Raw genomic sequence first — 24,967 nt, forward strand, 5'->3', positions numbered from 1 at the left:
CGGGCCAAAATAGAGTTCTTTGCCCACCCTCCCCCTCACAACCGTTATACAGGGGTTGTAACGAACTACAGTCATGGAACCTATGGACTCCCCAGCCCACCCCCAAATCCACACTGGCCTATTATAAAGTCCAGCTCCACAGAATGCATGGAATGTGGCGATGTCCTAGCCTAGGAAGATATTCCATAGCCTCTCCTGTGCAGCCCCTCCTCATGGTATACATGGTGCAAAGACTTGTTTGGGCTTTCCAAACTGGGGTGAATTTCTTGCAGAGGTTAAAGAGTGACAGAGTGTGCAGATGACTTTTGGTATCATTTTTCATCCCAAATTAATATAACATTTTTTCTCTTTCCAACCCAAAGCTAATAGTTATTGATTCAAACAGTTTAGAGATTCATCCAGCCTGTCTTAGTAGCACATCAGTGTACTCAAGTGTACTCCCCACTCTCTCATCCCCACTCCCTTAGGGCTCTCCTAAATTGGAAACTTCCCTGGACAGCTGTGCAATATTCATTACTATCTGAAAGGAAAGCCTACCAAACAATTTTAGTTTTGAAGTCTAACTCCTTGACTACTGTAAATTTGATGACTTAAGCAACAACAAAACAAAATAATAAGAAAAAAAACCCGCTGCGTTTGTACTGGAGCTTGATGTCCAGACTACTGCTTTGTCTGCTGCATGCAGGGGCACAGCTTTGGAAACAATGGAAGACAGGTGGCTTGAGCCCCTTTCTAAACAGATCCCAAATGAGGTTTGTTTGACCACTGGGACCCCCTCCCATTTTAAACTGGACTCCTCTCAATGTCCTAGCAACAACACATTCCATCCACAGTTCATCAACGCTACAAGGCAAAAGAGAAACAGGTGAACGTCACGTTGCTGGTATTGTACAAGACACAAATATACAAAAAAGGAATTTTCCAAATAAGTCAAAAACATTCAGTGTTTAATCTCTTACTTTACACATTTAATCACAAAAATTAGAGAGTAAAAAGACCCTTCAGGTCACCTAGTCCATCTTTTGGCTGACACAAGCATACCCTGACAGCATATACCACAATGCTCTGTTTAATCTTGATTTAAACGTTTTGAGGGATGGATTTCATGTGGGATCTAAATTATTTTTCTTCACCCTTAGAGTCTACACCCTAAAAATATTTGTAGATGGTTAGGTCTCCCATAAGTACAACAATTTAAATTATTTACAATTAAACAAGAGAGCTTGAATAGCTCATCTTGATTTGCAATGGAGAATGCAGGTTGCATCACGTGACATTTGTTCAGTAGCAGGAAGATGTGGGAACGGATAAAGAATGCCAGGTCAACAAAATTTAAGACCACTTTCGGGTTTTGGTTTGTTATCCACCTTTGTCAGTTTTTAGACGTGCTCTGTAGTAGCAAATACTCATAGCCATGTGCATGATACCAGAATATGGACATGAAACACTTGACACTGAATTTCCTAACAGAAGCATGTGAGCTCTGCTAAGCAAAGTTTTCAGCTTCTTAAAAATAAAGATGTGATTTAATTAACATGGAACATAAAGTATTGAATTATTACACTAATTTGTTATTCCAAACCTAGACTCTCTAATAACTCGTTCTGTACTGATGAACCCCGCCCCTGAGTTAACGGCACAATAATTAACCACAGGACTAGAAGATAAAATCTTTACTAATAATATACAAAAAGAAACAACAAAAACCTTCAGAAGATGAAAATACAACTTTGTGTAAACTGCTAAACCTTCTCATGAATAAGGGCAGATTTTAGTTCCAAAGGATCTTTTATAAAGCCTCTACAGCAAACAGTAGACATGGATGAGCTTTCAGTAAGTATTACGTGTAGGAACAGAAACCATAGTGTATATTAATATTCAGATACCAATAAGTAATACTTCTAGAAACTCTATCTTTTTCAAAGTTCTTGTCGTATTTCCTTAGCTGTGCTTACATTGTTGTTTGCAGTGTTGTAGCCATGTAGGTCCCAGGATATTATAGACACAAAGTGGGTGAGGTAATAAGCTTTTGAGCTACACAGAACTCTTCTTCCAAGCTGAAGAAGAACTCTATGTAGCTCGAAAGCTTGTCTCTTTCACCAACAGAAGGTGATCTGATAAAATACATTATCTCACCCATCTTGCCTCTGTAGCTGTATTTACATTAACCAAGAAAAAACAACAAATAAACAAACCAAGAGTTTATCAGATAGTAAATGAAGACTTTCAGCTTTTCCCTTGAAAATACTAAACAGCAAGGATGCCAAGCATTGTTGGCTTTGTGAGTGCTGACAAAATAATAAAAACCAAACAATGTTTCACTACATCTTAGTCTAAAATGGGAAGGTTACTCACCCTGTGCAGTAACTGATGTTCTTCGAGATGAGTGTCCCTGTGGGTCCTCCACTCCAGGTGTTGGTGCGTCTTCGCTCAGAGATTTTTACAGCAGTACTCGTACCGGGCACGCACGCGCAGAGCCTGCCCCCCCACTCTGAGTGTACCTTAATAGTACCCTTGTGCAACCGGTCTCCTCAGTTCCTTCTCTACAACAGAGGCTACCCCAACTCCGAAGTAGAGGGGAGGAGGGTGGGTAGTGGAGCACCCACAAGGACACTCATCTCGAAGAATGTCAGTTACTGCACAGGTTTCAGAGTAGCAGCTGTGTTAGTCTGTATTCGCAAAAAGAAAAGGAGTACTTGTGGCACCTTAGAGACGAACAAATTTATTAGAGCATAAGCTTTCGTGAGCTACAGCTCACTTCATCAGATGCATTCCGAATGCATCCGATGAAGTGAGCTGTAGCTCACGAAAGCTTATGCTCTAATAAATTTGTTAGTCTCTAAGGTGCCACAAGTACTCCTTTTCTAGTTACTGCACAGCGTGAGTAATCTCCTCTTCTTCTGCAAGAGATGTCCCTGTGGGTGCTCCACTCCAGGTAACTTAAAAGCAGTGTATCTCAAGGAGGTAGGGACTTTGGATTTGGTAGAAATGCAATAGATAATACAGCTTGCCTAATCATGCATCAGAGAGAGGACCTTGAGTAAGGGCATAATGCTTAATAAATGTGAGTTCAGAAATCCAAGTGGCCGCTTTACAGATGTCAGCCAGAGGAACTTTGCATAGAAAAGCCACGGAGGTAGCCACAGATCTAGTGGAGTGAGTTCTGATGCCAGCTGGAGGCATAACTTTCTTTATTTGACAGCATAGTTAGATACAGTCAGAAATCCAGTTTGAAAGTCTCTGGGTAGAAATTGGTGTCCCTTTGGAGCACTCCGCAATGGAGACAAAGAGTCTAGAAGTTTCTAAAGGGTTTGGTTCTATCCAAATAGAAGGACAAAGCCCTGCATACATCTAACGTATGCACTGTGGATTCAAAAGAGTTTACATGTGGTTTAGGAAAGAAGGTTGATAGGTGTATCGGCTCAGTGATGTGGAAGGACGAATGCACCTTTGGAAGAAATTTGGGGTGTAGTCGGAGGGTAACCTTGTCCTTAAAAAATAGTGTGTACGGTGGGTCTGCCATGAGAGCTGCTATTTCTCCTGCACGTCTGGCGGAGGTGATTGCCACTAAGAATGCTGTTTTCATAGAGAGTGTAAGAGGGAGCAAGTGGCTAGGGGCTTGAATGGTTGTTGCGTTAAGCAGGATAATACTAAATGAAGGTCCCCTGGAGGGGTAGAAGGTTTTATGTCTGGGTATAGGGATTGAAGCCCTTGGAGAAAACACTTCGTGATTGTATGAGCAAAAACAGAGGTATGGTCGATCTTGTCATGAAAAGTAATAGCAGCTAAGTGGCCCTTGATGGAGGTGAAAGAAAGGCCAGATTGCTTAAGGTCTAATAGGTAGTCAAGTATGGGCGGAAGAGGTGCAGAAGTAGGAGGAAGTTGTTTAGTTGAGCACCATTGGGTGAATCACTTCCACTTTCTGAGATAGGTAATGCGAGTAGATTTTGTTCTGCTATGTAGCAGCACTCTTTGAACCTGCTCAGAGCATGCTAGTTCACTTGGGAGAACCATGTAGGAACCAAGCTTTGAGGTGAAGCATAGACAGGCTGGGGTGAAGAAATCGGCTGTGTTGCTGCAATAGGAGTTTCAGAGTGAGGGGCAACGAAATCGGCGGGTGAATTGACATTCTGGTGAGGAATGGAACCCACAGTTGTCTGGGCCACGATGGGGCAATCAGAATTACAGTGGCACAATCTGTTCATATCTTTGTCAGAACTCTGTGGAGAACTGGTATTGGGGGAAAAGCATACATTAAGTGTTGAGCCCATGAGATCAGGAATACATCTCCTAGGGAATGTTTGCCCAATCCCACTCTGGAGCAAAATTTGGGACATTTTTTGTTCTTTGCAGTCGCGAAGAGGTCCAGGGTTGGATAGCCCCAAATATGGACTATATTGCGTATGATTGTATCATTTATCTCCCATTTGTGATCCCAGGGAAAACAACTGCTTAGTTTGTCTGCAGTGGTATTCAGGGCCCTGGGAAGATAGGCGGCTGATATCCGGATGTTGTTTATGAGGCACCAGTTCCAGAGCTTCATGGCTTCTGTGAAAAACGAGTGAGATCGAGCCCCTCCCTGCCTGTTGACATAGAACGTGCATGCGATGTTGTCTGTCATTATCCGAACATGTTGGTTCTGAATAAATAGGAGGAAGTGACGGCCGACATTGTGTATGGCTCGCAGTTCTAGGACATTTATGTGCAGGGAGGCTTCGGTGGAAGACCATAGCTCCTGGGCTGTGTGGTGAGACATGTGCTTTCCCCATCCCATGAGGGATACATCGGTAGTCATTATGAGTGATGGGGAGTCCTGGAAAAAAGGGACTCCTGAGCAGAGGTTGAAGGGAACTGTCCACCATCGGTGGGAGTCTTTGCTCTGAAGGGTATGGGTAGAGGCTTGTTTAGAGCGTGTACGTTTGGTTCGTAAACTGTGGCCAACCAAGCTTGGAAGCACCTCATGTATAGGCATGCATTTTTGACCACAAAAGTACACGAGGCCACGTGGCCTAATACTTGCAGGCAGTCTCATGCAGTGACCTGGGGACTGTTGCGAAGTTTTTAACCAGGAGTTTTATGCTGTTGAAACGATCGAGCGGGAGAGATGCTATTCCCATTCGGGAATTAGGGTGCACTCCTATGAACTCCAGTTTTTGGGTAGGAGATAAGGTGGATTTGTTTTTGTTTATTTGCAGGCCAAGGGAAAGGAAGCAAGTGACAGTAGCTGCATGGATCGAAGAGCTTCGTCGAGCGTTGAGGCTTTGAGGAGACAATCATTGAGGTGAGGAAATATTATAACCCCCTGTTTCCTGAGGTGGGCAGTAAACACAGCTAGGAGTTTGGAGAAAACTCAGGGGGCGGTAGATAGGCCGAAGGGCAACACTCTGTATTGAAAATGTGTCAAACTGAGGGTAAAACGAAAAAAATGTCTATGGGCTGGGTGAATAGTCACATGAAAATAAGCGTCCTGTAGGTCGAAAGCTGAAAACCAATTGCCCTGCTCCAGTGCTGGGATTATGGTGGTGAGGGTAACCATTTTGAACTTTTGCTTTTTGATACATTTGTTTAGCCGCCTGAGGTCGAGGATCGGTCACCATCCCCCGGTTTTCTTTTCTGTTAAGAAGTAATGGGCGTAGAAACCTTTCCCTCTGCATTGTTTGGGCACGATTTCCACTGCCCCCAACTGAAGGAGATGTTGTACTTCTTGGAGAAGCAGTTGCTCATGAGAGGGGTCCCTGAAGAGGGACGTGGAGGGAGGGTGGGTGGGTGGGAGGCAGGGAGACGAAAGGGATAGAATAGTCAACTGTGACGACCTTTAAAGCCCACTTTTCGGTGGTAATATCATGCCATTGATGGGAGAATGGGCATAAGCAGTGACCAAAAATAGGGGCAGGCGGTATAAGCGCTGAAGTGGGAATATTGTTTTCTATACCCTTGACCAAGGCTTCAAATTTGCTTACTGGTAGGAGGGGGTTGAGATGCTGCCGAGGAGTTGGGGCGCCGGCGCGTTGGTATCTGGATCTCTGGTGTTGCTGGTTGTTCGTGAGATCTATGGAATTGCAGGGTGTATGTGGGGTAGCGTGGTCGCTGGTAAGGCTGATATCTATATTGTCGTTTTCTGGTCATAGGGGTTTGAATTCCTTGAGACCGCAGAGTTGCCCTGGAGTCCTTCATGGAGTGGAGTACGTCATTTGTCGTGGAGGCAAATAGTTTATCACCATCGAAGGGGAGATCCTCAGTGGTACTCTGGACCTCCCGGGGAAAGGAAGAGGACGAGAGCCAGGACCTTCAGCGCATCACGACTGCTGTGGCAGTGGACCATGCCACAGTATTGGCCACATCAAGGGCAGCTTGGAGAGCAGTGCGGGAGATGATTTGTCCCTCGGAAACTATGGCTGTAAATTGTTGTTTCTTATCTTCTGGAATGTGATCAATAAAATCCATGAATTTATTGTAATTTCTGTGGTCGTACTTTGCTAGAACAGCTGAATAATTAGCAATGCAAAACTGCAACGTGGTAGAAGCGTATACCTTATGTCCGAGCAGATCTCATCACTTACTGTCCTTGATGGAAAGGGTGCAGCAGGGAAATTGGAGTTTATGCTTTTGGTTAACTGCATCTACTACCAGCGAGTTTGGCGCTTGGTGAGTAAAAAGGAATTCTGCGCCCTTGGAAGAAATAAAGTACTTTCGGTCCGCTTTCTTACAGGTAGGCAGGCATGCAGCGGAATTTGCCAAATGGCTTTGGCAAGTTCTAAAAGGGCTGCATTGATAGGTAATGCAATTCTAGAAGAAGAAGAGGGCTGCAGGATGTCAGTTAGCTCATGCTGCTGTTCAGGAATTTCCTCCAGATTAATTCGTAGGTCATTGGCAGCTCTTTTAAACAGGTCTTGAAATTTTGAGAAGTCGCCCGAAGATGTCAGCGGGGGGGGGAGGGGAGGAAGAAATGCTTCATCAGGCGGAACTGGTTCTACCGGGTTAGAGGCAGGTCATGCTTGCTCTTGTGGTTGTGACAGGACTGCCTGGGGTCTGGAGTCAGTGGCAGGGTCATCAGCTGGTGGTACCGAGCAGGTCTCACACCTGGCTGCATTGGTATAATGAGTGTGCTCCTGAGTATAAGGAGCCCATGGAGCCCAATATTGCCACTGTGGTGGGAAGAGCATGGGTGGTGCCATCCAGGGGTTCAGGCACCATGGGGCAGGACCCTTGGAGTAGGATGAGGCAGCTTTTCTATGACCTCTCTTGACTGGGGTCTGTGGACGGGAGATCTGATAAGGCAAAAATTCTCCCTGCAGCCCAGATTCCTCATCACTGGAGGAAAGCTGTGCGGACCTTGCCTGAGGGTCCAGAGAGAAGTAGGTGTTAAGTAGGGGTGACTGCAAGATAGGGGACACCAGGAGGTCCCTTGAGTTGCCGCAGTGCCTCTGTGAGGTGAGGACTGGGCGAGAGGAATTGGTTGCGAGGAGGGATTCCTCTGCACTGGTGCCCCGAGCGTTCTATCACTGCTAGCTAGTTCAAAGGCTGATGGTGCTGGGAGAGTGAGAGAAGCCTGCGGGGGGTCAGGCAGGCTAGTATGCGTCAGCATTGCTTCCATTGCGGTGCCGAAAAGTGCCATGTGAAAGGCAGGCAACTGAAAGCCTGAAGCCTCGGCACCGGAGTTTATTGTGACTGCCACAACCGCAGGCGACTTCCGCGCGGCGCTGGAGGAGCCCGGCGCATCAAAGGAACTCAGCCGGGGGAGCGCGGGGAGGGAAGCAGTCCTCGGAGAAGGCTAGTCCCTTCTGTGAATACCTTTTGTGGGTGAGAGAGACTGATGGTTTTTTGAAGTTTTCTTCAGTCTCTTTGAAGCAGGGGGGCTGCGGTGTACAGCAGAGTCAGAGCCTGGGTCTGAGGCTGGTCCGCGAGATTTTTGCAGCAGCAGCAGTTTTAGCTTCAGCTCCCTGTCTTTGCATGCCCTGGATTTCAACTTGCTGCAGTGGGCACATTTTTGGGGAAGGTGGGACTCCCCCAAACATTTAATACATTTAGAATGGCCATCTGAAAGAGGGATGGCATCATTACAGTTAGAGCTGCGCTTAAAACCTGGAGAGCCAGGCATGTCAGAAGCGGCTGCGCTGACAGGAACAAAAAAGTTTTGTTTTTTTTAAAAAAGAGAAGAGAAAGGAAAAAGGGAACCTAACTATTACTGGTAAGCTAAATGAAGTGGGGAAGAAAGTTGAACAAGGGAGAGAAGAAATTCTTCTCTCAGTCTGCTGAGTTCCATCTCAGGCTGGGGACGGTAGAGAAGGAACTGAGGAGACCGGTCATTCACGTGTACTATTAAGCTACACTCAGAGCTGGGGGGCAGGCTCTGTGCATACATGCCCGGTACGAGTATTGCTGTAAAAATCTTTGAGGGAAGGCACAGGGACGCACCAACACCTGGAGTGGAGCACCCACAGGAGCACTCATCTCGAAGAGGAAATTTACCTATCTTCATGCAATTTGATTGAGTTTAAGCTTTGTGGATTAATTTCTTTTTTGGTTGCCTTTATAGAGAGACATTCACTGAACATCATACGACCCCTGAAAAAGTTCACTCTGTTAAGATGATTCCTAAGTGGGCTCTTTGAACTAAGCTGGGCCCTAAGCTAAGATAAAAGAAGGGCAGGAGAAAACAGCGCAGGGAGAAGCCATTTTGTACAAGTTCCAGAGAAGCAGGAGACATCAATGGTCTCACTGAGGAGTTTATGAGTGTAGGAACCTGTGGATACTTCCCTCACAAGAAGAATCATCCCTTTATAAATATCAGCAGGACACCCACCCAGATCTACCACAGAGGCATTTGATTATCACTGCTCAGCTCTGACTGTCTGGTAGCACTAGCTGGCTACAGAGCCTTGATCTCACTTTGTTCATGGGGTTCCTTTCATAGAGAGCATGCACTGTGTTGGATTTGGTTGGATAGTGTTTGTTCTGATGTATGTGATGTGTTAATGTTAAAGTTAGGGAAAAAAACTTCTAGCCTGGCCAAATGATCATGTCCTGCCTATTTGTTCATTAGTGTCAATTCACTTCTAGGCAAGCCTGGCACCCGGACAGGTGAACTATCTCCTTCAACCTCTGATGGTCGAGGAGGACTGATACCCTAAGTGAAGGAGAACAACTATCAATCCACTTATGTTATTTAGATTCAGTGGGCCAGATTCTGATCTCTATTACACTGACAAGAGAATAACTTCAGCTTTTCACAGGGGAATTGAGATGACAATCTGGCCTCGCAATCCCAAAGAAACATTTGAAAGCCTTATCATCTACAGCATGTCAAAATAACTTGCCTTCCACAAAGATCCTGTTCCAGTAGATTTTCCCAACTTGATTTCCTCCGAGAAACACTAGATTAGATAAAATCAACATTGAAGTGGAAACAGCTGCCAGGGCAGCGTGAAGTCGACGACAAATTCTCGGTGAGAAAAAACGATCCTGACAAGAAACGAAAAGGAAGACAAGGTTAACACAGAGTTAACACTCCAAAAATACAGAGAAACTGTTGTTGCAATAACATTTTTACAACTCACACTGGAAAATGCAATGTAATGATGGCAGATAAGCATTCAGACTTGAGGCCTAATCATTATGGGCCAAATCCTGAAGTCCTTATACTCTGGCAAAACTTCCACTGAACTGATTGGTAGTTTTAACTGAGTAACAAATTCAGGATTGGCCCTACAGCTTTAACAATTATTTCAATGTAATAGATCATTTTTAATTTTCACTATCTTCCTTGAGGCATTTTGCTAGTGAGTTGAGCAGCAAACACACCTTCCTATATGGCCAATGGTACCCAATAGGTTCTAATAGCCAATTGATTTCAAAGGAGTAAAGTGATTCTGTCCAAATATAAAGGATTTAAAGAGCCATTAACACTTTCGATTAGGTAATAGCAAGTTCACTTTTGATTAGTTAATAAACATTCACTCAAAGATGCCTCAGTTAAACCAGAATTGTTTAGTACAATAAGTTCCCTTATAAAAATTACAAATAGTTTGATTGGAAAGTGAATTAAACTGTAAGTTGTGACATCACTGTTCATATTCATTTCAGAGATGAATCTAGGTATTGTATAATTACTTACATTGGCAAGACAGTTTTTGCCATTGGTGTTAATGAAGCATATAAGTCAAGTTAACCACCACAATAACCTTGGAGGAGACTACCGTACTGTAAATTAATACTGGCTGGACAATTTTAAAAAGTTTTGTCCTCCTTTAGATTTCAGCTGTTAAAATGAATGACAAAGATAGCATTATGGTAAATCAGATTAAGAAAGTATACCGTATAGTTACAGTGTTGAATAAGGAACAACATATTGTTCACCACATTTTCAGGTTCCAAAAGTGTCTATTTGTTAGTCTCTAAGGTGCCACAAGTACTCCTTTTCTTTTTATTTAGGGACTCATCCTCTCAGAATCTGAATGCTTCTTGCAAAGTAGTGAACACTCCGAACTCCCATGGGAGTTAAGGAAACTAGCCAGAAAGGGTTCAGCCTCTCACAACTATTCAGATCAGGCCAGGATGTTGGGGCAAAGGATGTTGAGTCTTTTATTGCTGTAGCACCAATAAAGAGCATTAATTTATTTATCTGCAATAGCTGTACTGGACCAGAATTAGTGCGCAGACACCAGAAACATGGTACTTGTACAAAATGGTCCTACAAATTTTACTAGGGAGGGAAGTAGACTGCTGGCTTTGAAAACATCAGAATAGACATCTGCAGATGACTGAAATGAAGGCCCAGAAATTCAAATAAATATACAGGCCTAAAAATGTCATTACAATGAATTTCTGAACAGTAACTCTTTTGTAAACTGCATGTTTACCAATCTAATGTATGTCAGCACTATTCTACAAAGAAATGTTGGCATATATTCAGCTGAAAAAAAGTGAATCAATACAGCACACACACAACAATGGAACAATGAGATGCAGTGTGAAATGTAACCAATAATGGTGAATCTCCCACACAACTCCGGGGAAAATATGCACTGAATATAAAGGCTGGGATTTTACTTTGAAAATCTGAGCCCAAAACGAAGTAATCACAGAGGAAAAAGTGTGTGGACTACAACAATAACCCCAATACTGTGAGTTACTTAATAAAATAATATTTTAGGACTGTTAAACAATAATAGAATACCATTATTTAAATATTTTTGGATGATTTCTACATTTTCAAATATATTGATTTTAATTACAACACAGAATACAAAGTACAGTTCTCAATTTATATTATTTTTTTATTACAAATATTTGCACTTGTAAAAAACAAAAGAAATAGTATTTTTCAATTTACCTAATACAAGTACTGTAGTGCAATCTCTTTGTCGTGAACTTACAAATGTAGAATTATGTAAAAAAAACTGTATTCAAAAATAAAACAATGTAAAACTTTAGAGCCTACAAGTCCGCTCAGTCCTACTTCTTGTACAGCCAATCACCCAGACAAACAAGTTTGTTTACATTTGCAGGAGATAATGCAGCCTGTTTCTTGTTTACAATGTCACCTGAAAGTGAGAATAGGCGTTCGCATGGCACTTTTGTAGCCAGCATTGCAAGGTATTTACGTGTCAGATATACTAAACATTTGTATGCCCCTTCATGTTTCGTCCACCATTCCAGAGGACATGCTTCCATGCTGATGACATGCTTCCATGCTGATGATGATTAAAAAAATATTGATTAAAATGTTTTTTAAATGTTTTTTTAAAATGTATCTTGTGACTCAGGGCTGGGGACTGGGGTGCAGGGCGGTGTTTATTGGGGGGCTCCTCAGAAGAGGAAAAGGAACTCCCCCCTTCAGCTCCTAGCTCCACGTGCTGCCTCTGCCTGCAGGCACCGCCCCCATAGCCAATGGGAGCTGCAGAACGGGGACTTGGGGCGTAGCGGAGGCAGACGTGGAGCTAGGAGCTGGAGGTCACCATTTCCCATGAGTTGGATAGGGAACTTGCCCCAGCTCTACCAACCTTCCTCAACCTCAGCACCTCTGGCGCCCCCAGGGACGTCCCCCTTGCCCCCCCCCCACCCTAAGTTTTAGTCAGAGGTATATAGTAAAAATCATGAACAGATCACGGACCGTGAATTTTTCTTTACTGCCCATGACCTATCCATGACTTTTACTAAAAATACCCATGACTAAAACATAGCCTTAACCATGACTCCTACATTATACTCTCCCTTCCTTCATCTCTCTATCATTCTGCCCTCCACCATCAAGGGCGAAAAAATGCCAGCGGCTCAACTGCGTACAGCAACCATGAACTGTAGTTTAGCATGGGAAGCCAAGAAGTATAATAGATCCTGATAAAACTGTAGGGAGACTTGAGGTAGGCAAAATAACACCCAAATTGGAATTTGGCCTAGGCTCCCACTGAAGTAATGACCAGTGCTGCCTAGCTTATGAGATCTGATAGGTTCACAACCCAAGGTGGCATGACTTTCGCATGCATAACAACCTTCCTTAATTAAAACAAACATACAAATATAGGTTTGAGTTTATTTATAAATAGAAATGGATTACTCTTACAGAAAGGAAAAATCAATAGTGCTATACGTATTACCGACAGCTTGTACTGTTTAAATGTGTGTCTTTGGTCATTTACAAGATATAAGAGCATTTCAGCACAGAAGCAGTTGCTTCATTGAACTATCTGAGGGCTATGCTGTAGCTAATTTTCTTTATTCCGCTAGGAATTGATCCACAAAGCAGTAAGATTTTCTTGGGAGCATTTCAGCTTTCTACACATCTGTAACAAAATAGGAAAATCAAACTGTTTTTTTTTAAATGTTTCATGTCATCCAGAAAAATCCAATTATGAAAGTACCTGAGCAGCTATTTTGTCCAAATTAACCTAGTGGAAGCAGTAATTTACCAGTGAGAAAGGACTGAGGTGAGTCTTGATTAATAAATATTTAAATCACAAATATTGCTATCACTTTGTTGATTGTTCTCAAGATCTGACAGTTTATCTCCATGAAAGCTATTTCAAAAGCTCTTCTCTGTGCTATTTCGCTCTCTAGATGATCTATTCCACTGCTGCAAGAAAAATGCCAGCAGTTGCTGTAAATTCTGACCTCAGCTGTATAGTTTCTTTGGAAGCTGGTGTTCAGTTGTGAAATCCTCATCTCCCCCTTTTTTCTGCTGCCACGAAAAGTGGCATTTAATGAATTGTTTGGTGTTTAAGTTACAAAAAAGTTGTGGCCACTTGACCAAAAATCTTATATTTGCCTCCATGGTCATTGGCCCCTTTCATTCACAGTCTGGAGTCTATCACTGACTGCCCTTACATTTGATTTATCTATTTTTCCGATTTGTAAAGATAAACCTAGGCACATATACAAAAAACTACAATCCCACCCCACTCAGATCCTCTGATGAGGCCCAGAAACACAAAGTGCAACAAAGGAGAAGTGTGTACAAATGTTGCTTTAAGCGACATCTGCACTTCTCCTGATCCTCAGCAGTCTGTACTCCAGTCCCTAGTGCAAATAAGTGCAGCCTACCTCCATCTCAGCCAGTCACTGGGAAAGATGAACTACTACTGCACTCTCTTGTGTCAAAGTAATCTAAGGACAGCAGCTATTGCTAGATTTGGCTCAGCATAACTAGAGTTTCCAGGTGTCCGGTTTTCAACCGGAACGCCTGGTTGAAAAGGGACCCTGGCAGCTCCGGTCAGCACCCCAACCAATTCATTAAAAGTCCGGTCAGCAGCACAGTGGGGCTAACACAGGCTCCTTGCCTGCCGTGGCTCCACGCGGCTCCTGGTAGCAGTGGCATATCTGTCCTACAGCTCCTATGTGTAGTGGCAGCGAGGGGGCTCCGCACGCTCTCACACCCCAAGCGCCGGCCCTGCAGCTCCCATTTGCCGGAAACCATGGCCAATGGGAGCTGCAAGGGTGGCGCCTGTGGATGGGGCAATGTGTGGAGCCACCTGGCTGTGCCTCCATGTAGGAGCCAGAGGTGGGACATGTTGCTGCTTCCGGGAGATGCTTAAGGTAAGCACCGCCTGGAGCCTGCACTCCTGACACACACACCCTCCGCCCCAACCCCCTATCCCAGCCCTGATCCCCCTCCCACCCTCTGAACCCCTCAGTCCCAGAGCACCCTCCTGCACCCCAAACTCTTCATCCCATGCCCCAACCACCTGCCCCAGCCCTGATCCCGTCCTGCTCTCTGAACTCCTTGGTCCCAGCCTGAAGCAGCCTTCTGCACCCCAAATCTCTCATCCCCGCCCCACACCAGAGCCCTCACAAGTGCACCTGAATCCCTGCACCAGCATGAAGCCCCCTCCCGCACCTGGTACCCCTCATTTCTGGCCCCACCCCAGAACCTGCAACCCCAGCCCAGAGCCCTCATCCCCTCCCCATGTGCCAGCCCGGTGAAAATGAGGGAGTGAGTGAGGGTGGAGAGAGTGAGCGACAGAGGGAGGGGGGATGGAGTGGACAGGGCCTCAGATAAAGATGGGGCACGGTCTTGGAGGAGGGGCAGGGCAAGGGTGTTCGGTTTTGTGCAAGTAGAAAACTGGCAATCCTAAGCATAACCTTCTCAATAATCTTCCGTCCAAAAGGAAGGCTTATAAAGACAAATGACGAGCATCACAGTCCACCTCATTTAAAAGTCTGTGCTGGGAGAGGCTACAGTAAACTTCCATGTCAATCCAATATTGCTATTGAGATTGTTGAGGTGGTTAGAATGCTTTAACCAGGGCCTATTCCACAGGCATTAAATCTCGTCAATGTTTCGGGAGTCCTAATATGATTGAATTTACACCTTCCTGCAGTACAACAGCTGTTTCCCACACTTGTTTTTTGTTACATGGCACTGCCTTTCTGGAGACTCAAGAATGCAAGCACAAGATAAGAAAAAATCGGAAGCTACGATAACTACTGAGTCTTACACATAACAGAGTATATATTATAGGGCAGCGCATACAATGGAATAAGGTTCTAACATGCCAATGCTAAGATGGGTGTGGTATAAATACATTATGCTTGACTCACCATTGCTGTGCTGCAGTTTTACCAGCTTCAAATTGAGCTGAACTCTTAATACAATTTTTGGGAGAGACGACAGCCATTTAGCTATCTTGTTCACTATCTGGTCTGTCTGATTTTTTTTTTCTTGTCAGCCACCTTATCCAGGACAATTTTAAAGTCAGAGAAAGGCTGTGTACTTTTATTCAGAAAATATACTGCACAATTGCCTATGCTCAATACACCGAGCAAAGAACTTTCAAGAACGGGACACATAATCCCAGCTTCATCCTTCATTTTCAACCACCAAGATATGAAGGATAAGTGTAATTGCGATTTAAGATTGTTGAGTCTCTAGCATTTGAAGCTGATAAGGGATTTTAATAGAGGACTCAGGTTTGTAATCCAAATTATGTTGGAGTGGAACATTAAATGCATTCAGTGCTAATACTGATGATAGCCAGCTGACTCTCATTTCAGTTCGCTTTATTGTACAAATGTACAAAACAGAATATTTTTGCAATGTGTTGTTTATATAAAGATCATAAAAAAATTAGAAGGCAAAATACATGTAGACTGTTTTGATTAATTCATCAGGATTATAGTTGCACATGTGGTATGAGTATGTAACTGAAGATGAGACTTGGAAAATCAAATTTCTAACTTCTGGATCATGTATTGAAATTTTCCTTTTGCTAACTGTCACCAGGGACCTGAGCCTAGGCTCTCTCTCTACCCTTCATTATGTCCAAAGGATATTGCCAAGAGCATGCTTACCTCTATGAGGCAGCAATACAAGTGATCCAGTTGTTATGAGTAGGATTCTTGGGTTTTCCCCTTAAGAGATGCACTTAGGAATGAGAGCTACCCTCCTCAAACCTCTTCCCCAGGCACTGCAATGATAATAGCTTTCAACAGCCTGAGGAGTAATACCTTGAAGCGTCTTCTAAAACTGGGTAATCTGGACTGTAGTTACATGCCAAAAATAATGGCACTATATAAAACCAGGAATATGGGTGAAGAGTTGACTGAGGAGAGGAGCGGATGGGATGTAGAGAAGGGAAAGGACATATTTTGACTAACAGTTATTTGTTATTTTATTTATCTGTAAATTAAGAATACTGAAAATGGAGGCTAGGGTGTGACTGAGCAGCTGGAGGACCATATGGGATAAAGGAATGGCTGGAGATTTTGACAAAGCTTTGCCCAAAAATACAAATTCCAGTAATCTTTAAAGTGAGCATAAAAATGAAAAATTGGGTGGGTTTGAGGAGTTGGGCAACTTTTAAAAACACATCAACGTGTATCATCAAAGTAGAATGTTGACCAAACGGTGTCTGGGATGGTCTGGAAACAGAGAGAGTCCAGTGAGAGTGGATGACTCTCTTCTGAGGGGGAGGGAGGCACCCATCTGTTGGCCTGACATAGCATTCCAGGAGGTATGCTGCCTGCCAGGAGCCCGAATCTGAGCCATTAGGAAACAGGAGACAGACTTGTCGAAAGTCTCTGTGTAAGGATAAAAGGGGTAAAAAACCAAGGGTCATGTCATGGTCGGGGTCTATTACAGACCACCTAACCAGGAAGATAAGCTTCCTGGATGAGGCTTTGTATAAACAACTAACAAAATCATCCAAAGCAACAGGACTTGGTGTTGATGGGGGACTTCAACTACCCAGACATCTGTTGGGAAAATAACACAGCAGGGCAAAGATTATCCAACAAGTTCTTGGAATTTATTGGAGATAATTTTTTATTTCAGAAGGTGGAGAAAGCCAGTAGGGGAGATGATGTTCTAGATTTGATTTTGACAAAGAGGGAAGAATTGGTTCAGAAAGTGGAAATTTGAAAGTGGAAGGCAACTTGGGTGAAAGTGGTCATGAAATGATGAATTCGTGATTTTAAGGAATGGCAGGAGGGAAAACAGCACAATAAAAAAAATGGATTTCAAGATAGCAGACTTTAGCAAACTCAGGTAGTTGGTAGGTAAGATCCCTTGGAAAGCTAGTCTAAAGCAAAAAAACAACTGAAGACAGTTGGCAGTTTTCAAAGAGACATTATTAAGGTCACAAAAGCAAACTATCCTACTGCATAGGAAAGATGGGAAATATGGGAAGACACCACCCTGGCTTATCCAGGAGATCTTCAATGATCTGAAACTCAAAAAAGTGGAAACTAGGTCAAATTACAAAGGATGTACATCAATGAAGGGACAGAATTAGAAAGGTCAAGGCATAAAACTAGCTAGAGACATAAAGGGTAACAAGAAAACAGTCTACAAATACATTAGAAGCAAGAGGGAGACCAAGGAAAGGATAGGCCCATTACTCAATGAGGGAGAAAAAACAACAACAGAAAATGGCAGAAGTGCTAAATTATTTTTTTGTTTCAGTTTTAACCAAAAAGTTTAGTAGCAATTGGACATCTAACTTAATGAATGCCAGTAAAAACGAGGTAGGATAAGATGCAAAACTAGGGAAAGAACAAGTTAAAAATTACTTAGACAAGTTTAGATGTTTTCAAGTCACCAGGGCCTGATTGAATACATCCTAGAACACTCAAGGAGCTGACTGAGGCGATATCTGAGTTATTAGTGATTATCTTTGAAAAGTCATGGAAGATAGGTGAGATTCCAGAGACTGGAAAAGGGCAAATATAGTGCCCATCTGTAAAAAGGGGAATAAGAACAACCTGGGTAATTACAGACCAATCATCTTAACTTCAGTACCTGGAAAGATATAAGAGCAAATAATTAAGCAATCAATTAATTTGCAGACACCTAGAAGATAATAAGGTGATAAAGAACAGTCAGCATGGATTTGTCAAGAACAAATGGTGTCAAACCAACCTAATAGCTTTCTTTAACAGGGTAACAAGCCTTGTGAATGGGGCAAAGTGGTAGATGTGGTATATCTTGACTTCAGTAAAGTTTTTGATACTAACATGACCGTCTCATAAACAAACTAGGGAAATACAACCTAGATGGAGCTATTATAAGGTGGGTGAATAACTGGTTGGAAAACCATTCCCAGAGAGTAGTTATCAGTGGTTCATAGTCAAGCTGAAAGGGCATATCGGGTGGGATCTGATACTGTTCACTTCTGGGACAACTGATGGAGTTTTAATTGATTTGTAAAGTCATATGGGTTCTGACTACCCGAACGTCCTACTCTCTCTTGCTCTCTCTCTAGGAGCTAATGGGATCGCTGTGGTCAGGTGGACATTCTTCCTTATGCTCCCATAGATTTGAAGGTCTGAGTATATCCTAGGTAGAGGGCTGTCAGCTCTGGACATCACTCCCTCATTTGGTCCTGCGGAATCCAAATGAGTTGATCTTTGGAATATGAAGTACGGCCCATCCATTACTCAGGCTTTTGTCTCAGGAGATGACAACACTGAGATCTCAATAAATGGCATCCTGGAGTGAGAGTCTAAGTTATATGTTTTAAAACTATGTATGTTATTCTAACTCTGTACAGCTGCTCAGAGACAGGGAAAGGGGGTAAATCTTCCAAACCTACAGCTTAAGCAAATACATAAATAAAATAGATTTCAGTCCAAATAAAGGGTCATCCATTATGCAGAAAATATTACTGGAAATAGCTTTCATTTATTAGAACCAATATGTTTCAAGTAAAATGTGCAAGTACATACATCATTCTGTCATTTAAATGGGAAAGGTTTAGATACAGGCTCTTGACCTTCATACAGTAAGTGACAGAAAAATTTACATCCAGCAAATGAAGTGATACATTTCCTGCATAATAAAGGTCATCAAAGCTTAGTATGTGCTGGAAACTAGCCAAGAATGTCTTAATGTACTGAAGAGGCATGTGCTCATTAAAGGCTTAATCATCTGAGAGGTGCTAAGCACTCTCAATTACCTGGATAAAGCCCTACAATGAGTGCGGGACCCATGTTGAAAGGATATAACTAAGGGTCAGATACTGGAGGGGGCATGATAGTTACATGATTTCATGACACCTTATTTAATTTAGGTGAGTTACATTCCTAAGAATGAAATTTCCTTTCAAAAATGCATTGTAAACTATTTATAGCTGCAGGATCCACTCAATGGGTGTCTTTCCATTGACTTTATTGGGTGCTGGATCTGGCCTTTAGGCCCTGATCTAGCAAACAGTTAACAAATGTGCCTACCTTTACTTGTGTTATTAGTCCCACTGATGTTAACAGGACTATTCACATCAGTAAATTTACATTTAGGAGCAAGTGTTTGTAGGATAAGGCCCAATCCTGCCAAAACCTATGCACATGAGCAACTTAACTCATGATTTTAATGCAAAACTTCCTAGTATAGTTACTCATATCTACATCTTTACAGGTTCAGGCAGTAAAAATTGACCTTGTAATGTCTGCAGATTTCTATAGCTCCAAGGACAGGACTCAGAGCACTGTTTTATTTAAACAAAATGAAAAAAACCCTGCTCTTAAAACTGCTAAAATAAAGCTCTCTCCAAAGCTGAAAATACGAATGTCACCATTCTTGCCTCTGGTCCCCAGTACTTGTGTCAGAGTTATGGTACATTGAAATTGACTTATTATTCCATTTTACTGCAGTCATAAATGCAGATTTAAACACAAAACTTGGTGAAATATTTTATGCTTTCCAAAGACAAAAAGCTTGTATAAAAGGATAGCGCCTGTCATTGTAAAATAGTCAGTGTTTAAAATAAATGGATGATTCCAATTTGATTCACTTCTGTGCTTAGTTCTTTAAGGACAACATTTTTAGTTTTAGTTAATAAACCACAGGTTCATTAACTAGAATATTTTTTAAAGTTACATTCCATTTAATTTTAGTTTGTTTCCTAGCTTGAGACACAAGTCTTGCATTTTAATGTGGAAGAAACAGGAATGTAAATGTTATGGTTTCAATTGAGATTAAAATTTTTTAGCAGGAACCATTTAAACCCAAGAATGGCTGACAGCATCTCTTTACGTTATTATTATTTTTTGTAATCGAATTTTTGAAAAGTGTCCAAAAGCTATAGTAAAGAACATCAAGTAATAAGTACCAGAGGGGTAGCCGTGTTAGTCTGGATCTGTAAAAGCGGCAAAGAGTCCTGGTATACCTTATAGACTAATAGACGTATTGGAGCATAACCTTTCGTGGGTGAATACCCACTTCATCAGATGCATGTACATCTGATGAAGTGGGTATTCACCCATGAAAGCTTATGCTCCAATACGTCTGTTAGTCTATAAGGTGCCACAGGACTCTTTGCCACTTTCATCAAGTAACAAGTTAGCTAAAATGATCTTTTAATGGGAGCCAACTTGTTTTACCTTAAATAAATGCAAATGTATGGTTTATTTTCTTACTTCAAATAGAGCAGACTAAATCACGGAATCCTAGAAATCTGCTTTTTAAAATGGCCTGATACTGCTTTTTTCATATCAACAGAAATTCTGCCATTGACTTCAAATGGAGCAGGACTGGGACCTTTCTCCATGCATCAGGAACTAATTTAGAATTGTGAGCTACAAAACTATATTACTTTGTTCAGTCTAGTTTCAAATGTCCCAAGCAATGGTGTTCCTTTGAACAAGAATAAAAGAAACAAGAGTTGCCAAAAGCCTCTCTCTCTCTTTTTTTTTTTTTTACTCTAATAAAATGCCCTGGATACCGACCAGCTTTCTTTGCACAATATTTATTACTGGTTCATCTGCTTTGAATGGAGAAATACAAGTGCTTTGATAAACGGATTAAAATATTATTGAGTTTCACTGTAGCTTCCTTCAGGGTATTTGTATTTTTCCATAAATGCTTTTTGATAACTTCATATAGCAATATTTCTCAGTGAATCACAAAAAGCAAACAGTACAGTTGGGGGACTACTCTACAGCTGGATGCATAAAGCACAGCACTGTTAAGGAACTAAAAGAGAACGGACTCGTTTCAGATCAAACTTTTTTTTTTTTTTTAAATTAAGATCAGCTTCAACAAATTTTCGAGATGGTTTTTGTTCATGCAGTTTCACTCCCCTCAAATATTGCATCCAGGTTAATTTAAGCCCAAATGGCAGAGTAAAACCTCAAAGAAAACCATCAATTTCATTCAGCGCTGTGAAAACAACATGTTTTGGACCACATTTTAATTTCAATATGTCCAGTTCACCCTGAATCCAGTGCGACTGTACTTGTGTAAACAGGAAATATAGGGCCTGATTCTCCTTATGCCTATATCTAATCAGCACATGAGGAGCAACAACAGGCCGAAGAGGGGTCTCAGAATGCTTTAGATTACTTGCAAAAGAGGTACAAAGAAAAAGTGAGACAATCCCATGAAAAAATGCCAAAAGAGGTGATTTATAAACTCTTGGTATTAACTCTGTATCAGTTCATTGTCCAGCAAACCACCACACACATTCAAGTAGTGCTCAGACTTTAGATTCCAGGAGTTTTTTAATGCAATTTCAACTTGATTTTTATAAAATAAAGGTTTAACGCTCCTGTAAAACTGAACTCTGTAACACAACCTTAACTATGTTGCAGGGTTATGGTCAGCAAACTGACTGTGTAAAAATGTCACTCAGACCTACTCTGCTCCCTGTGTTTATTCAGAATCACATCTGCTTATTTGTGTCACAAAAATAAGTTTTCACCTTTTACATCTATTAGCCCCTGGAGAGCTAACACAGCAAAAGGATTAAAAAATTCTAGGCCAGAAGAGAGCACTATGATCACCTAGTCTGGCCTCCTGTGTAACACACAGGCCACAGAACCTCCCCAAAGTAATTCCCACAGCAGATCTTTTAAAAAACATCCAATCTTGATTTAAAAATTATCAGTGATGGAGAGTCCACCAAAACACTTGGTAAATTATTCCAGTGATTAATTTACGATCACTGTTCAAATTTTATATCTTATTTCCAGACTGAATTTGTCTAGCTTCAACTAGACTTCCTGTTATTCCTTTCTGTGGAAGAATGAGCTGGATTCTATTCTGGTTTGTGCATCATCAACAAACTTCCAACTGAAATAAAATCTTTACACCGGTGTGCATCTCAGTTTCACTTTGCATCTCAGTTGCACTGGAAGTACTTTTAATGCACACGTTTGAGAAAGGGGTTCTGGTGCTGCTAGGAGTCAATACAAAACCAAACTGTTGTTCTTTGAGATGTGTTGCACGTCCATTGCACGTTAGGTGTGCATGCACTGCGTGCACAGTTGCCAAACATTTTCCCTTCAGTGATATCCATCGGGTCAGAGCTGGTATCCTGTGATACCACTTGCTCATGCGCTGGTATAAGGGGTCCCGTCGACCCCAAACTCCCTCAGTTCTTTCTTGCCAGTCAACTCTGACTGAGGGTTAGAAGGGTGGGTTGTAGAATGGACATGTGCAACACACATCTCGACGAACAACAAGGTTAGTAACTGTTTTTTCTTCAAGTGCTTCCACATGTCCATTGCACATTAGGTGAGTCCCAAGCAGTACCATAGGAGGTGGCATCAGAGTTCACAGACATGCTGAGTGCAACACAGTGTGACCAAACTGGGCGTCATCTTTAGCTTGCTGGATAATGGCATAGGGGGATGAAAATGTATGTACCGACAACCAAACTGCCACTCTGCAGATGTCCTGGATTGGCACCTGGGCCAGGAACACCCTTGAGGAAGCTAGCACCCTCGAAAAATGGGCCATCACTATCACTGGTGGTGGCGGGACCCCTATCTGCTCGTAGCATGTGCAGATGCAGAATGTGATCCGGGATGAAATCCTCGGAGATGAAATAGAAAGGCCCTTCATCCTGTCTGTTACTGCCACAAAGAGCTGCATGGATCTAAGGAATGGTCTTGTGCTCTCAATATAGAAAGCCAGGGTGTGTCTAATGCCCAGTGTGTGGAGATGTTGCTCCTCCCTGCTCGCATGTAGGTTCAGGGGATAAAATGGCAGAAAAATAGCTTGATTACTGTGAAATTTCAAAATCACCTTTGGGAATAACATAGGGTGAGGACAAAGCTGTACCTTGTCTTTAAAGAAGACAGTGTACAGGGGTTCTGACATAAGGGCCCTGACCTCTGAGACTCTCCTGGCTGAAGTGATAGCCATCAGAAAGACCACCTTCCAGGAAAAGTACGACAGGGAACATGTTGCCAGTGGCTCAAACTAGGGGCCTTTGTGTTTTGACATGACCATGTTTAAGTCCCACAGGGGAATGGGCTCCCAAATCTATGGGTGTAGTCTTTCTAGGCCCTGGAGAAAACAAATGGTCATCTCATGCAAAAAATACTGATCACTCACCCACCGGGATGTGAAACGCCAAAATTGTTGCCAGGTATACTTTAACTGATGAAATCGCCAGACCTTGTGGGTTCAGATGTAGCAAATACTCCATAATGGTCTGCAGTGACAACCGGATGGGCAAGAGACCTTGCTGGGAAGACCAAATGGAAAAACGCTTCTACTTGGCAAGGCATGCAGCTCTGGTAGAGAGCTTCCTGCAACCTAGCAGAACTTGATGGGCTTGCTCCGAACAGGCCAGCTCTTTGGGATTTAACCATGGAGCTTCCAAACCGTCAGGTGTTGAAGTTTGGGTGGAGCATTCCACCGTGGTTCTGGGATATCAGGTCTGGGAGAATAGAGCGCGGCATCGGAGTGACTACTGAATTCTTTAAGGATAAATTTGCTATCCTTACTCAATTTTTTGGTGCCATATGATTTCCAGTACATCACACTATTGCGTTTTGCTATGGGAGGCTGATAAACACACTTACTTCAAGAGATGTAACTAAATAAGACACATTCCTTATTTATAATGACTACTAAATAGCATAAAGCAATCAAAATGACAACCCAGAGTGAAATTAGAAATCAGATGATAAGCTACCTCCTAATTTTGATGATATATAAACTTGGCCATTGTTTGCTCACACTACAACAGCATAGAACATGTCTGCACTACCACTAGCCCTCACAGTTTGGTTAGCTGACATACTGCACATCTTTAGTTATGCAGTGTAGGCACACTGGGGAAAATGCACCAACCATTGTATCCATTAAGTATTAGGTTTAATTTACTCTAAAAAGAAAAATCCAAACTTGAATTTCAAATGAACATGAAGCACAAGGGGATTCAACTTACAATTAAGTCTCGAACAAGTGAAACAGAAAGTAGTCTCTTGACTCCATTTTCTGCAATTACTCCAAGCCAGTTAAGTGCTGCCCAGAACCAAAGATAGTTATGGCCCCCATGCCAATAGCTTACAAATGAAAACGTGATTGCTGTGGAAAACAACATCCCAAACACACTGCCATGGGATCCTCCCATTGGGATGTAGATGTACCTGCAGGGGAAATGATAAATAAGCAATGTTATTAAGACTTTATTAAAATCTTGGTAATGTATCCACTGCAAAATAAATTTGATTTTAGAGCAATGTTAGGATTCATTTGACTAATGACCTGACATTTTCCATTTGCAGAACCTGACATAGTTTCTGCAAAGCAGCAGACAACTTCATGAAATGTTAACACACAGCATTTGTCAAGAAGATAGGTCTATGGCCAATGAAATTTTGCATTAAGTGAGCACACTGGTTAAACTCCACTCCCACTTCAGAAGTGGTTATTATTTAAAACTGGCATAGAAGGAAATCAACTTATGTAACAAGGAAGTTCATATAACCAACCTCCCATAAATTTACAATAATATTACAATAATATTAAAGATTCTCTCAAAAACAATACAATTTTAAATATTTAACATCTTAAAACTAACTTGCTTATTCTTTACTTATACAATATCTGATGATTTTTCCACATACTTAATGGTTTTATGATTCAGTATTTCATAGAACTAATAGAAATTTTGCTTAGATATTTTTAAACAAAAAATAACCTTTTCTCTACACAAAACTATAGTCCAGTGGTTCCCAAACTTGTTCCGCCGCTTGTGCAAGGAAAGCCCCTGGCGGACCAGGCCAGTTTGTTTACCTG

General features: G+C 42.1%; 1 protein-coding gene across 10 annotated transcripts in view; it reads right to left on the bottom strand.

The window, feature by feature from the left end:
• HHAT (hedgehog acyltransferase) overlaps positions 1-24,967 on the bottom strand; it is a 311,133-nt gene that overhangs the window by 96,504 nt on the left and 189,662 nt on the right. For 8 of the 10 annotated variants that reach the window (XM_038397621.2, XM_038397617.2, XM_043511806.1 and 5 more), the window contains 2 exons: positions 24,114-24,315; positions 9,318-9,462 (listed from right to left, as the gene is read on the bottom strand). In XM_038397621.2, the coding sequence (XP_038253549.1) occupies positions 9,318-9,462; positions 24,114-24,315 (347 nt within the window). Of the gene's footprint in view, positions 1-9,317; positions 9,463-12,506; positions 13,178-21,945; positions 23,601-24,113; positions 24,316-24,967 lie in introns of those variants that run through there. The other 2 variants (XM_043511804.1, XM_043511805.1) reach the window with 2 other exon arrangements.

Source organism: Dermochelys coriacea, chromosome 3 (assembly GCF_009764565.3).
Source record: "Dermochelys coriacea isolate rDerCor1 chromosome 3, rDerCor1.pri.v4, whole genome shotgun sequence".
Lineage (NCBI taxonomy): Eukaryota > Metazoa > Chordata > Testudines > Dermochelyidae > Dermochelys > Dermochelys coriacea.